Source organism: Neomonachus schauinslandi, chromosome X, assembly GCF_002201575.2.
Source record: "Neomonachus schauinslandi chromosome X, ASM220157v2, whole genome shotgun sequence".
In the NCBI taxonomy this organism is placed as follows: Eukaryota; Metazoa; Chordata; class Mammalia; order Carnivora; family Phocidae; genus Neomonachus; species Neomonachus schauinslandi.
This window is the reverse complement of record NC_058419.1, coordinates 95,504,910-95,517,680: the sequence shown is the minus strand read 5'-3', so window position 1 is coordinate 95,517,680 and position 12,771 is coordinate 95,504,910. Positions and strand designations below refer to the sequence as shown.

The 12,771-nt window shown below is 39.6% G+C and overlaps 1 protein-coding gene across 1 annotated transcript in view; it reads left to right on the top strand.

Annotated features, from left to right (window-relative positions):
• The first annotated feature begins 4,955 nt into the window (after positions 1-4,955).
• Positions 4,956-12,771, top strand: part of CFAP47 (cilia and flagella associated protein 47) — a 506,331-nt gene continuing 498,515 nt past the window's right edge. The window contains exons 1-2 of the mRNA XM_021681266.1: positions 4,956-5,150; positions 9,383-9,534. Coding sequence (XP_021536941.1) covers positions 4,956-5,150; positions 9,383-9,534 — 347 coding nt within the window. The remainder of the gene's footprint in view (positions 5,151-9,382; positions 9,535-12,771) is intronic.

Sequence of the window (12,771 nt, the reverse complement as noted above, 5' to 3'; positions counted from 1 at the left end):
AATGAAGTCTTTTGACCAAAATCTAACTGAAAATTTCCAGTGGGCCACTGGAACATTTAAAAAGAAATGTGAGAAATTAAACTAAATTGACTTATTGGGTATGTTAAGTTACATGGCAGCATTGTCCAAGAAGTTATATTAAACCCTTCTAGATTATATTTATGTAAATATGGTATTAAAATAAGTCTTCTAAGAATTATATGAAACTCTTAGCTATCTGATGTCTGGATATGTTATTATCTTAAAGTGATATGTGTCATAAAAATAACCAAATTTCTTTGTCAATTGCATGGTAATGGTCTCGAATCAAATCTGTAACCATGGCCATGTTTAAGTCTTCTATCGTTCACAGACAGTTATACTTGTACTCAGATGCCTTCATAAAAACTCCCTGCAAGTTTGCCTCATCTTCAATGAGACTCATGGAAAAAAAACTCTGAGTACAGGTTTCTGATAACCTTAAGATCATAAAACTGAACTAGGTAAAAATTTCTGAAACTAGTGGAAAAATTAGAGTCAAACAGAACAAGTATTAATAATATGAGATTGAATGAACTGAGAAAGATAATTATACTTTTTATGACTTCTTGTTTGGAACATTGCTGAACTTTTAAAAAATGTTTTAGTTTTTCCAGATTTAAGAAAACTTTTTCTCTTAAGCTGACTTACAGCAATTTGAGAAAATGTACCTTTGTGAACAAATTGAAACATTTACCTTTTCTCCCTACCTGAACCCTTCAGAATTCAGAAACTCTCAGTGAGTATTCTTTTTTTTTTTTTAAAGATTTTATTTATTTATTTGAGAGAGAGCACGAGAGAGCACAAGCAGGGGGAGCAGTAGGGGGAGAGGGAGAAGCAGACTCCCTGCTGAGCAAGGAGCCTGATGTGGGACTCGATCCCAGGACCCTGGGATCATGACTGTAGCCGAAGGCAGAAGCTTAACCAAATGAGCCACCCAGGTGTCGCTCAGTGAGTATTTCTTATATTTTTATGGCAATATATTTATTTGCATAAGTTCAATAAGAATCTGTTTTCCTGGGGTGCCTGGGTGGCTCAGTTGTTGAGTGTCTGTCTTAGGCTCAGGTCATGATCCCAGGGTCCTGGGATCAAGCCCCACATCGGGCTCCCTGCTTGGCGGCAAGCCTGCTTCTCCCTCTCCCACTCCCCCTGCTTGTGTTCCCTCTGTCACTGTGTCTCTCTCTGTCAAATAAATAAATAAAATCTTAAAAAAAAAAAGAATCTGTTCTCCTTATGACAGGACACAATTGGAAACACAGGTTATTTCACCAAAGTTTTGACTGGAATGTCATATCTGAGAAAGACATGTATAGGCTCAGATATGATCAGACAGCTTTAAAGAACTAAGGTTGACTTTATTTTATTTTTTTAAGATTTTATTTATTTGTCAGAGAGAGAGAGAGAGAGCACAAGCAGGGGGAGCAGCAGAGGGAGAGGGAGAAGAAGGCTCCCTGTTGAGCAAGGAGGCTGATGTGGGGCTCGATCCCAGGACCCTGGGATCATGACCTGAGCCAAAGGTGAGTAAAGAAGGTTACTTCCTGGCACATGCGGGAACCTCAGGATATTTTGGGAACCTCCAAAAGAGAGGGATTCACCAAATCTATAGGTATTGCAGGCAAAGTCCGATGGCAAATACTTGGCTTGGCTTTTGGCGTTGAGAGGCTATTAAAATTTCAAGCTAGATATTCCTTATGAAAAGTTCCAGCAAAGCAGGTTTTAAAAAGCTTATATGGTGAACCACTGTTTTTGTTGCACTTATGTAAATAATCAGGCCATTTTTTTTTTGGAAATGACTTATTTTGCATGCAAATTAGTGTTAATTTGGCTATCTTTGGTAAAAATAAGGGTGGTTTGTAGAGAGAAAATATGTCTAATATTTTGATTTTTCTCCCATTTTTCTGACTTGGAATCATTTGAGATCTAAAACTGCCTTTTTTCCCTGAAGTCCTGCAAACTAAATATAAATGACTTGATGTAAACCTCAGAGAAATTGCCACAATAGCTCATAAATAGGCACTGTTCGTGCCTATTGCTCAGTGGGCCACTCAGACCACCAGAGACATCTGAACTACAAACCAGGAAGATCTATCAGATTGCCACTACCTGCCCTCACTCTATCTGAAGATGCTTTGAGCCTGACATCTGCAAGTCTTCCCAACTGGCTACCCTCAGAACTCAGAAACTGGCTTAACATTTGATCCAATCAGTAACCATTATTTTTCTTTTGTTTCCATAGAAACACCTCTTATTTAATCCCTGATTACTTGAATCACAGGCCTACCTTTGAGAATACATCTGCATCACTGCCTCCTGAAACAAATTTGACTAAATTGACCTGTTGTCAGAAATAAGAGACAACCTACCAGCTCAACTTTTAATGTGTGAAATTTAAGGAAAGTTTCATAGGAAGGAACCGTAGGGGCTGAGGGCCGGCCACCCCATGATGGCCATTTTGGCATGAAGATTATTCTGGGCTGAAGGCAAGTGAAACCAGTGGGCTTGAGAGAAAATTTTGCCCCTCCCTAGCGACATAGAGGAATCTAAATGAGTGTCTTTCACAGAATAACGGTTATTAGCAGAGATAAATTTTATCTGAGTGATCCATCTGTATGGCAGGAGAAATATCTAATTTCCAAACATCTGCCCTTATCACCCTGTGAGGTGCATTCCTTCCCTCTGAAGTCCCAGAGCCCTACTCCTACTCCTTGAATCAGGATGACAGATAGACCTCATTTTGTTTTTGTTTTTGTTTTTTTTAAAGATTTTATTTATTTATTTTGACAGAGAGAGAGACAGCGAGAGAGGGAACACAAGCAAGGGGAGTGGGAGAGGGAGAAGCAGGCTTCCCGTGGAGCAGGGAGCCCGATGTGGGGCTTGATCCCACGACACTGGGATCATGGCCTGAGCCAAAGGCAGACGCGTAATGACTGAGCCACCCAGGCGCCCCTAGACCTCATTTTGCCTGACTGTCTTTGGAATTTCCATGTCTGGGTAGGTTCCCCGTATGTATGCTTTAAATTTGATTGTCTTCTGTTAATCTGTCTCATGTCTATCTGATTCTTGTCCAGCTAGGTGCACCTTGAAGGGGACAAGAATTCTTGGTACTTGTCACTGCCATCCAAGTCAGGCTATTCTACTCTATCTGGGCATTAGTGTCATCGGTTTATTCTCATTAGTGTGGCTTTTCACCATCTGGATGAAATTTTAATCCTATGTAAGCTTAGTGAATATCATTATTACTACCCACTGTCAAATTATTATTTAAACACATCGATTACCACACTTTTAATACTCTTGTGTTCAGAGAAGATCTGTTTATCTTCTTTCAATAGCTCTTGTTTCTAGGTCATTATTCTAACCACTATAAAAGATATTCCTGGATTGCATTCAGACTCTTCTTTCAAAAAAAAAACTTTCAAAGTCTTTCCCATAAGTGTTTTACAAGATTCCCACAGTACCAATAGGATAAATAAGTTACCCCTTATTATAATGAATGATGAACTAAACTGTTATGGAGACTTGGAGGTTAAGGAGAGACATTCTAAATGTCCACTGCAGACTTGACCATTCTTCTACTCTGAATTTAAGAGAAAAATGTAACTGCTCTCTATTGAGTCCACATTTTGCCATGTGAACTAGAAATCAGAAGTCTTACTTCATACTTAGCCAGTGGAAACTCTAATGGTGGGTAGAGTTTCTAAATACCAAGGAAAGGATGACAATGAGAAAGTAAGCAGAATGATCTCTAGTAGAATTTTTCCATGTCTACTTTGAGACCTGTTTAAAGGACTGAAACAGTTGGTGAGAAAGGGAAAACAGTGGATTTGAAGGATAAATAACTGTTTGGCCAGCAGAGGGAAAGGCCAGGCCTCTCAGAGTGAAAGTTATATACAGTGGCAAGGAGGAAATGAAAACACAAATATTACATAATATATATATGTAATGTGAGTATATATGTTTATATATAAGCAAATATAAATATATTTATATCTATATATTTTTTATAAATATATATATAATTACACAGTATATATCTGCAGAGCTTGACTCTAAATTAATAAAGGTTCCTAGAAGCAGCATGTTGTAAAGTTATGATAAGAGGCAGATTTAAGGCAGGGGTATACCACTCATCTAATATGTTTTAAAACCCTAAGACCATCACAGCATATAAAGAAAGAAGAGAGTAGGGATTGGGCAGGGTGAATCTGGGCTTGTTGAAAAGGTGCTCATCTAGCTAGAGATGAAGAGGTTTGATCTCAGTCTTCGGAGCAGTACCTCGGTTTCACAAATGAAGAAACTTAACACCTAGAGTAGTGAACAAAACTTCTAAAGCTTCTGTACTCAGTGTGTGGTCCCAGGACCTGAAGCGTTGAAACCACCTGGGACCTTGTTACAAAATTAGGCCCTGCCCCAGATCTACTGAAAGAGAATCTGCATTTTAACAAAAGACCCAGAGGATTGCTATTAGTTTTAGTAACGATAGCCTAAAGGCCAATGAGCAGGACACCCAGGGGGCCCTGACTCTGCTTCCATTGAATTCCCCTGTTACTGTTACATTGTGTTGCTTTAATAGACTCCGTGGGCACATCACTTCCCCTGCTCTTTAAGCTTTGCCTTAAGAGAGGTCCAGGAAAATGCCTACTCCCCCATGCCATCTTAAGATCCTGCCAGGCCATGACGAAGTGAGATGCCTCCGGGATTTGGGCTGTCGTAGAACGTTTTCCAGCTTCTCTGGTGACACCTGCGATCCCTGTGTTCTTTCCCCGGAATCCTGCATTTTCTGTTCGGGAAAGCCAGCTCACAAAGTTTGGGCTGCACCAATGGGGGTGGAGCTTGAGGCGAGCGCGCGGCGTCCGTCGGTTGCCTAGCGACGGCGTCCACGCTGGCCCTCTGTAAGTCAAGTCAGCTACCGTTTGCAGGCCACTTAGAGGGCCGCCATGGAGACAGAGAGGGGCTCCCTGGTCCCCCGGGAGGTGGAGACCCCAAAGAAGGAGCTGCAGCTGCGGGTGACCCCTTCGGAGGTGAAGTTCCTGGACACGCTGGCCGGGAGGGTGTACCGCCTCCCAGTTACTGTACACAATCTCGGCCGTTGCAACCAGAAAATCCGGTTTCAGGAGCCCCTCAAGCCACAGGTAACACACTCGGGGGTGCTGGAGCAGGACCTCAGGAGCATCAGGGCTCTGAGAGCACCTCCCCACCTGGGCGCCTGCTTTGTCCGGGAGAGTAGACGCCCGGCACCTGCGGGGATGGGGGCAGGATTTATTTCCTAGGGAGCGGCGGTTTAGGTCTCAGTGTTTACTTGTGCTAGCCTTTTTGTTTTGTTTTGTTTTGTTTTGTGTTTTTACTTTTTGCTTCTCTTTGAGAGACAGGATGGGGAAAAGTAGATCTAGAACCTCCCAACTTCATCATTCTGCATTTAGAAAGAAGGGAAAGGGGATTCCTTGTCTGTCTCCTAACAGCCTAGAATTTATGCTTATATACTGTAGAATTACATCAACGAAATTCATATTCTAACAAACATTTGTTGAGCACCTACTATGCAAAATTAATGTTTCGAGAGGCTGTCCCGATCTTCTGATTTAAAAGTTGACAAAATTGTATCTCAGCCTCACTGTTATTTTAGATCATGTGTGTGAGTGGATGTTTACTGTGATCACCTGTTATCAGGAAGACTTTTGATAGAAGAAAGGTGATAAGAATTTTTGATATGTAAGTGATAAAAAACCTGATTTTTTTTTTTTTGTGGGACATTCCTAATGATAAATAGTATTGAATGCAGCTGAACTTATAGGTACAGAAATAAAAGGTATCTGTAATTTTTTTGTTAAAATTACATATATTTGTTTGAAAAATGTACGGTGGTGATTAGAAGGACAATAAGAAAAAGGCCTTTCATATTCTACTTTTTACACTTAAAAAAATTGATGTACTATTTACCTACACTAAAGTGCACAAATCTAGAAAGTAAAATTTGATGATTTATTATATATTTATACTCCCATGTAGCCACCGTTTGGGTCAAATTGTAGAATATTTCCACCACTCTAGAAGGTTCCCTTCAGTAACCTGGAGTAATCACCCCATGGAGGTGACCACTGTACTGATTTCTAACACCACAGATTAGTTTTGCTCTTTCTTGAGTTTCATATAAATGGAATCATGCTTTGTTCATTTTTATATTTGCATGTTTTAACAATAGTAATATGGATTTTATAATAAAGTAGTATGTCACAAGAGGCTATTAACTCTTTAAATAAAAAATGACCTGATTACTCCAAATACTGTAAAATTAGGGAAAAAGTTGATTATTTCACTACCTCACTACATATTTATTGAACAATTGAAAGTATGTCTGAAAATCCCAGATGGGAGCAAACACTATTTTATGGATTCCCAGGAGACACTCGTATGGGTGGTTTTTGTGCAGTCAGGAGAAAAATGATATAATTTGTTTTGGTTTGTATCAAGAATTATAAAGGAAAACTATGTAGATCACAAGTCTTGACACTGACAAGAGAATGGCCAGGTAAGCTTACAAATTAGAGGCCAAAGTCATGAGCCCAATATCATTGTGAACTTCTCTTTGTTGCAAGACCATGATATGCACTCCTGGTCCTTCATAGACATAAAGGGAATTAGGAAAGAGATAGATTAGCAAAAAATGTATTAGCTATCTTGTAGAGAAAATAAATAAAAACAAAGTACTCTATAAAGAGCATTGTCATCACCACTGTTTATAATTATTTACAAAATGATGCTCCTAATAGACAGTAGTACTTGTTTTCCACCCTGGCTCAAGAGGCTGCCTTGTGGGGCTCCTGGGTGGCTCAGTCATTAAGTGTCTGCCTTCGGCTCCGGTCATGATCCCAGGCGTGGTCCCAGGGTCCTGGGATTGAGCCGGCATTGGGCTCCCTGCTCAGAGGGAAGCCTGCTTCTCCCTCCCCCACTCCCCCTGCTTGTGTACCCTCTCTCGCTGTGTCTCTCTCTGTCAAATAAAAAAAAAAAAAGAGGCTGCATTGTCTTTGTGTTGACTACCTAGTATGAACCATAAGCAGTGCTACGTGCCATCTACTGTGGGTTGCTGGTAGAATATAAAGAAGACACAGCCCTCATCTTTAGTAACTTTCGTGGCTGCTGGATCAGTCAGGCCAGTCTTACTTATAATTGCCCCCTTTACCCCCATGGCTCAGACTCCCTTTTCTTTTTTTTTTAAGATTTTATTTATTTATTTGAGAGAGAGCTAGAGCGAGAGCGACAGCGAGAGAGCACAGAGGGAGAGGGAGAAGACTCCCCGCTGAGCAGAGAGCCTGATGGATGTGGGACTCGATCCCAGGGCCCTGAGATCATGACCTGAGCGGAAGGCAGACCCTTAACTGACAGAGCCACCCAGGTGCCCCTAGACTCCCTTTTTTTTCGACCCATGTTTTCATTCCCACCACCTGCAAGTATCACCCGTTTCCAAACCCTACCCGTCTTTGAGGGTCAAAATGAGTTTCCTTTTGTTCTCTAAGTCTTATCGTATTATCTCCAAATTATTTCTTCCCTACTGGATACCAGTTGCGTTAACAGACATTTATTATAGTTTGGACTTGAGTCCCGATGACTGCTAGTAAATGTTAGTTTTACCTCCGTGGTCCGTCCATCAGCTCCTAGGTAGGGATGGTGTCTTACACACTTTTGCATACAGCTCAGAGGGCTCAGCAACTTGTAATTTGACCAAAAGCACATGCTGCTGAAGCCCTGGTTTTCCTTCTTCTTCTTCTTTTTTTTTTTTTTTTTTAAAGATTATTTATTTGAGAGAGAGTATGCACGAGCCGGGGGAGGGGCAGAGGGAGAGGGAGAAGCAAGCTCCCCACTGAGCAGGGAGCCTGATGTGGGGCTGGATCCCAGGACCCCGGGATCATGACCTGAGCCGAAGGCAGATGCTTAACCAACTGAGCCACCCAGGCACCCCATCCTGGTTTTTCTTCTTGAAGATACAGCTTCTTTAAAGGAAGATAGTCACACCTGATATGTGTACTTCTAGCACCCACAGGCTTATGCAGGGAATAATCGATCGCTTGTTTTCTGACAGTTCTGTAATTGCAGGGGGATTGAGAGTTGGACTGTGATAGTTTTAAGGTATCAGAAGTTTACTGGAAGTGTGAAGCTTTCAGACCATTTGTATCAACAAATCACTCCTCTGCTCTATGTCCTTCATTACTGGAAAGTACTGCTTAGACTCAGCCAGGCATGAAAAGCCCTGAATAATTAATTTCAACAGACCTCCTTCATTACGTATTGAAGCTCACTGCCCAGCAAGGCTAGCTTATTAATTGCCTGCTGGGAGACTATTTTGCTTATTCTTTTCTCTGCTTGTGTCTAGATATTCCTGCCCCCACAGGGAGCATCTTACTTGCTTGTTCACCTTTTACGACCATTCCCTAAGCCTAGGCCAAGTACACTCCTTTCTGGCCCATGATAATCAGGCTTTCTCATGGATTTCCATGATACTTATGTCTCCATGACTCATAAGACACTTAATTAGTCCCTGCCTTGTATTATTTAACTTTCTAGGGTTATATAGTCTGCTTCCTTAAAGAGATTATATATTCAGGAGAGGGAACTCATTCCAGTTGTGGGGAAAGAGCTTATATTTTAGAATCAGAGAGATACGTGATTTGAATCCTCACTGTCACAGTGACGTTAGACATTAATTAACCTCTACAAGTCCCAGTTTCCTCATCTATATTCTGGGAGCCTTAACATCGGCCTTATAGGACTCTAGAAGTAAGAGGTGTAGAATGCTTGACATCTTGTGAGTGCCCAACACATAGTAGTTCTTCTCTTTCTCCCTTCATATTTTTCCTGGAGTCTAGCAAATGGTTTACAAGAATGAAAGTGTTTTTTCCCTCTTTATTCTATTCATTTTTTCTATTTCCTCCAAGTTATGAATTCTAAGTCCCCACGCAGAAACTGTATAAAATGCTGTATGTACATGTGTATACATACATATGTATATATGCATGTATGGCTGTATTATGTATATGTATAGATGATTCAGCAACATTTTTATTTGATTGCTCTCCCTTTCTTCTCTATTTAAGTATCTCATACTTCTCAAGGAGGCTATGAGCATTTACATGTTTCTCAACTGACTGCATTGTCAGTTTCAGTCCATGTACTGTTAAAAGCATATCTGAAAGATCTAGAATCTGATACATATACATATGGTAATTAAGTCTTTGCCTTTAGGGAAGGGATATTGTCTATGTATTGATATAGCTCTTGAAATAATGTATACTTCTAACTTCCTTTGCTCACATTATTGCCTTATTAGGAGTCACCATGTATCATTTGATTTTTTTTTTTTCTCCCACTAAAGTTCAAACTGATTTTGACCAATCTGGATAAAGCACTTGCTTCTGGACTTCAGATGACAGCTATGGTGGAATACCATCCTGACAAAGATGAAGACACTTTTGACCAGCTACTTATTTCAATAGGAGATAAAACAATAGAGATCCCGCTAGTTGGGTATGTATTCTCCATATTTCATGCTGACGTCTTCAGCACTCTTTGAATAAAACTAAGGGTCAAAGTAATATTTCCTATTTTCTCTGGATAAAAGGGTTTATTGTATCTATAGTTTCCTTACAGCAGACCTTAAAGGACAAATTTTTAGCAACCTGTGGTGTTTAAAACAAATGGAAGGCTAGTTTTCTGGTTCTTTCTTTAAATTTAAATTTTAATTTTTTAAAAGATTTTATTTATTTAAAGATTTATTTGAGAGAGAGAGAGTGTGGAGGGGGGTGGGGAGGGGCATAGGGAGATGGAGAGAGAGATCTCCAGCAGATTCCCCGCTGAGCACGGAGCCTGCTATGGGGCTTGATCTCAGGACCCCGAGATCATGACCTGAGCTGAAATCAATAGTCGGATGCTTAACCAACTGAGCCACCCAGACACCCCAAGTTTTCTGGTATTTTTAATTAAAATAAAAACATTAAACAATTGCATGTATTCTGTTTTTTCCTTGACTCACATCCTATTTTATTTCTACCATGTTTTTTTGTACCTTTTGACAGCAAGACTTAGTAAAGAAAGCTGTATTGCTGTCTTTACAGTTTCATATTCCACTCTTACTTCAAAACTCCAGACAGGCTGTCTTCCTGAGCTTTCCAGTGAAATAGCTCTTGCATGTTGCCAATCTGTTGGTAATCCCTGTCTTTATCTTACTCCATTTCTCAGCAGCATTTGACACTATTAACCATTATTGCCTTCTTGTGCCACTTTATTCTCATGACTTTCCTGGTACTACACTTCAATGGCTGCTCCTTCTCATCTTACTTTTCTTTGTTTTATTGAAATACAGTTGACACGTAACATTGTACAAGTTTAAGTTAGACAGCATGTTGATGTGATACATTTATATATTATAATATGCAGGTTTTAAAAAATATTTATTTATTTGAGAGAGAGAAAGAAAGAGAGAGAGAAAGCACAAGAGAGGGGAGGGTCAGAGGGAGAAGCAGACTCCCCGCTGAGCAGGCAGCCCCATGTGGGACTCGATCCTAGGACTCCAGGATCATGACCTGAGCTGAGGGCAAACGCTTAACCAACTAAGCCACCCAGGCGCCCTATATATTGCAATATGATTACCACCCTAAGATGAGCTAATATCCCTATCACATTATATAATCACCATTTCTTTTTTGTGGTGGGAGCAATTAAGATCTAATCTCTTAGTAACTTTGAAGTTTATAATACAGTTGTTGACTGTGATCACTATGCTGTGCATTAGCTCTCCAGGGCTTATTTATCTACTAGTTCCCTATTTGTACCCTTAACCAACATCTCCCCAATTTCCCCACTCCTTGGGCTCTGGTAACCACCATCCTACTCTCTGTTTTTATGATGTATTCTTAAATGGATTGTGAACCTGTATCCATTATTTTAATTTAATTATTGTCATAATTATTTCACTGGATTTTAAATAATGAAGATGTTTGACTTCAAAAAAGAATCTAAATTGTGCTCTTTTGAGATTGGTTGAAAAATGTGGACTGATATAATGAATAGAACACAGAAATAAGTACAGTTGACCCTTGAACAATGTAAGGGTTAGAGCCACCAACCCTTGTGTAGTTGAAAATCCATGCATAACTTTTGACTCTTCCTACTAATAGCCTACTGGTAACTGGAAGCCTTACTGATAACATAAATAGTCGATTAACACATATTTTGTATATTGTATGTCTCACATACTATAATTTTACAATAAAGTAAGCTAGAGAAAAGAAATATTAAGAAAATCATAAGGAAGAGACAATACATTTACAGGACTGTATTATAAAAAAATCTGAATGTAAGTGCACTCACTGAGTTCAAACTTGTGTTGTCCAAGGGTCAATTCTAACTGATTTGGAGATTAACTTTGATCAGATTATTTATTTGACGAGGAAATTGCCATTTTCATTTTATACTGAAAAAAGTGTATTTTTGTTCATTATAAAACTACCTGTTAAGGCTAGTGTGAACAGTTTAGAGTGTTTTTTATTCATATACATGCACATATGGATCCTCATTTTCCTTAGCAAGGTGTCATTGCATAGATGTTATTCTTTTGTGTGTATTTGTCTACCACCAGCAGAATTAATATTTGAATATTAATACTGGTATTTGACATTCCTTTTTATAATTTCCCTTGTATTTTTTATTTTTATAAGCTAAATTTAGACCTGCAGTTATTTGGTTCCCCATGTTGTTGAGAAGTTCTGATTAAGCACAACATTGCATTCTATAAAGAAATCAAACAATTGACACATGGTAGCCTATTACAAATACTTAATTTACATTTTTTAAAATATTTTATTTATTTGAGAGTGAGAGAGAGAGAGAGCATGGGGGGAGGGGCAGAGGGAGAGGGAGAAGCAGACTCTCCGCTGAGCAAGGAGCCAAACACAGGGCTCGATCCCAGGACCCTCAGATCATGACCTGAGCCAAACGCAGATGCTTAACCAACTGAGCCACCCAGGCGTCCCAGGCGTCCCTTAATTTACATTTTATAATTTAAGTATGGCCATTTTTGGTCCATTCTGCACATTGCCATAACTATGAATTGCACTTAGATTTGCTTGTTTGTACCATATATGGAGAGAAGAGTTGAAGATGCTTCTTCCTTTGAAAATAGGAATTTTGTCTTGTCCCCATAATGTATGCTCTCTCTCATCAGAAGTCAGCTGCTTATCACAGTTGCAACATAAGGACAACACCGCCCTCTTAAAGTATGATGGAAAGGGTTGAATGAAGATGTGTGTGTGTGTGTATCTGTGTGTGTGTGTGTGTGTGTGTGTGTGTGTGAAGTTTTTAAGTTCTGTACGATTCTATTACCTGTGTAGGATTTTGTATCCACCACCATAGTCAAGATATTCAGCTGTTCCAACACCACAAGGATCTCTCCTATTACTTTTTTATAACCACACCCACCTCCCTTCTGCTTCACACCTACTATCCCTGAACTGTGGAAACCGCTATTCTGTCTTCCATTTGTAAAATTTTGCCACGTGAAATATGTTATACAGCTTTTTGAGGTTGACTTTTTTTCACTCAGCAAAATTCTCTGGAGATTCAACCAAGTTTTTGTTTATATCAATAGTTTGCTCCTTTTTATTGTTTCACTGTTGACCTGTTGAAGGATATAAGGCTGATTCCAGTTTTTGGTTATTACAAATAAGGCTGCTATGAACATTCTTTGCTTGCCTCTTGTCTAGAGTT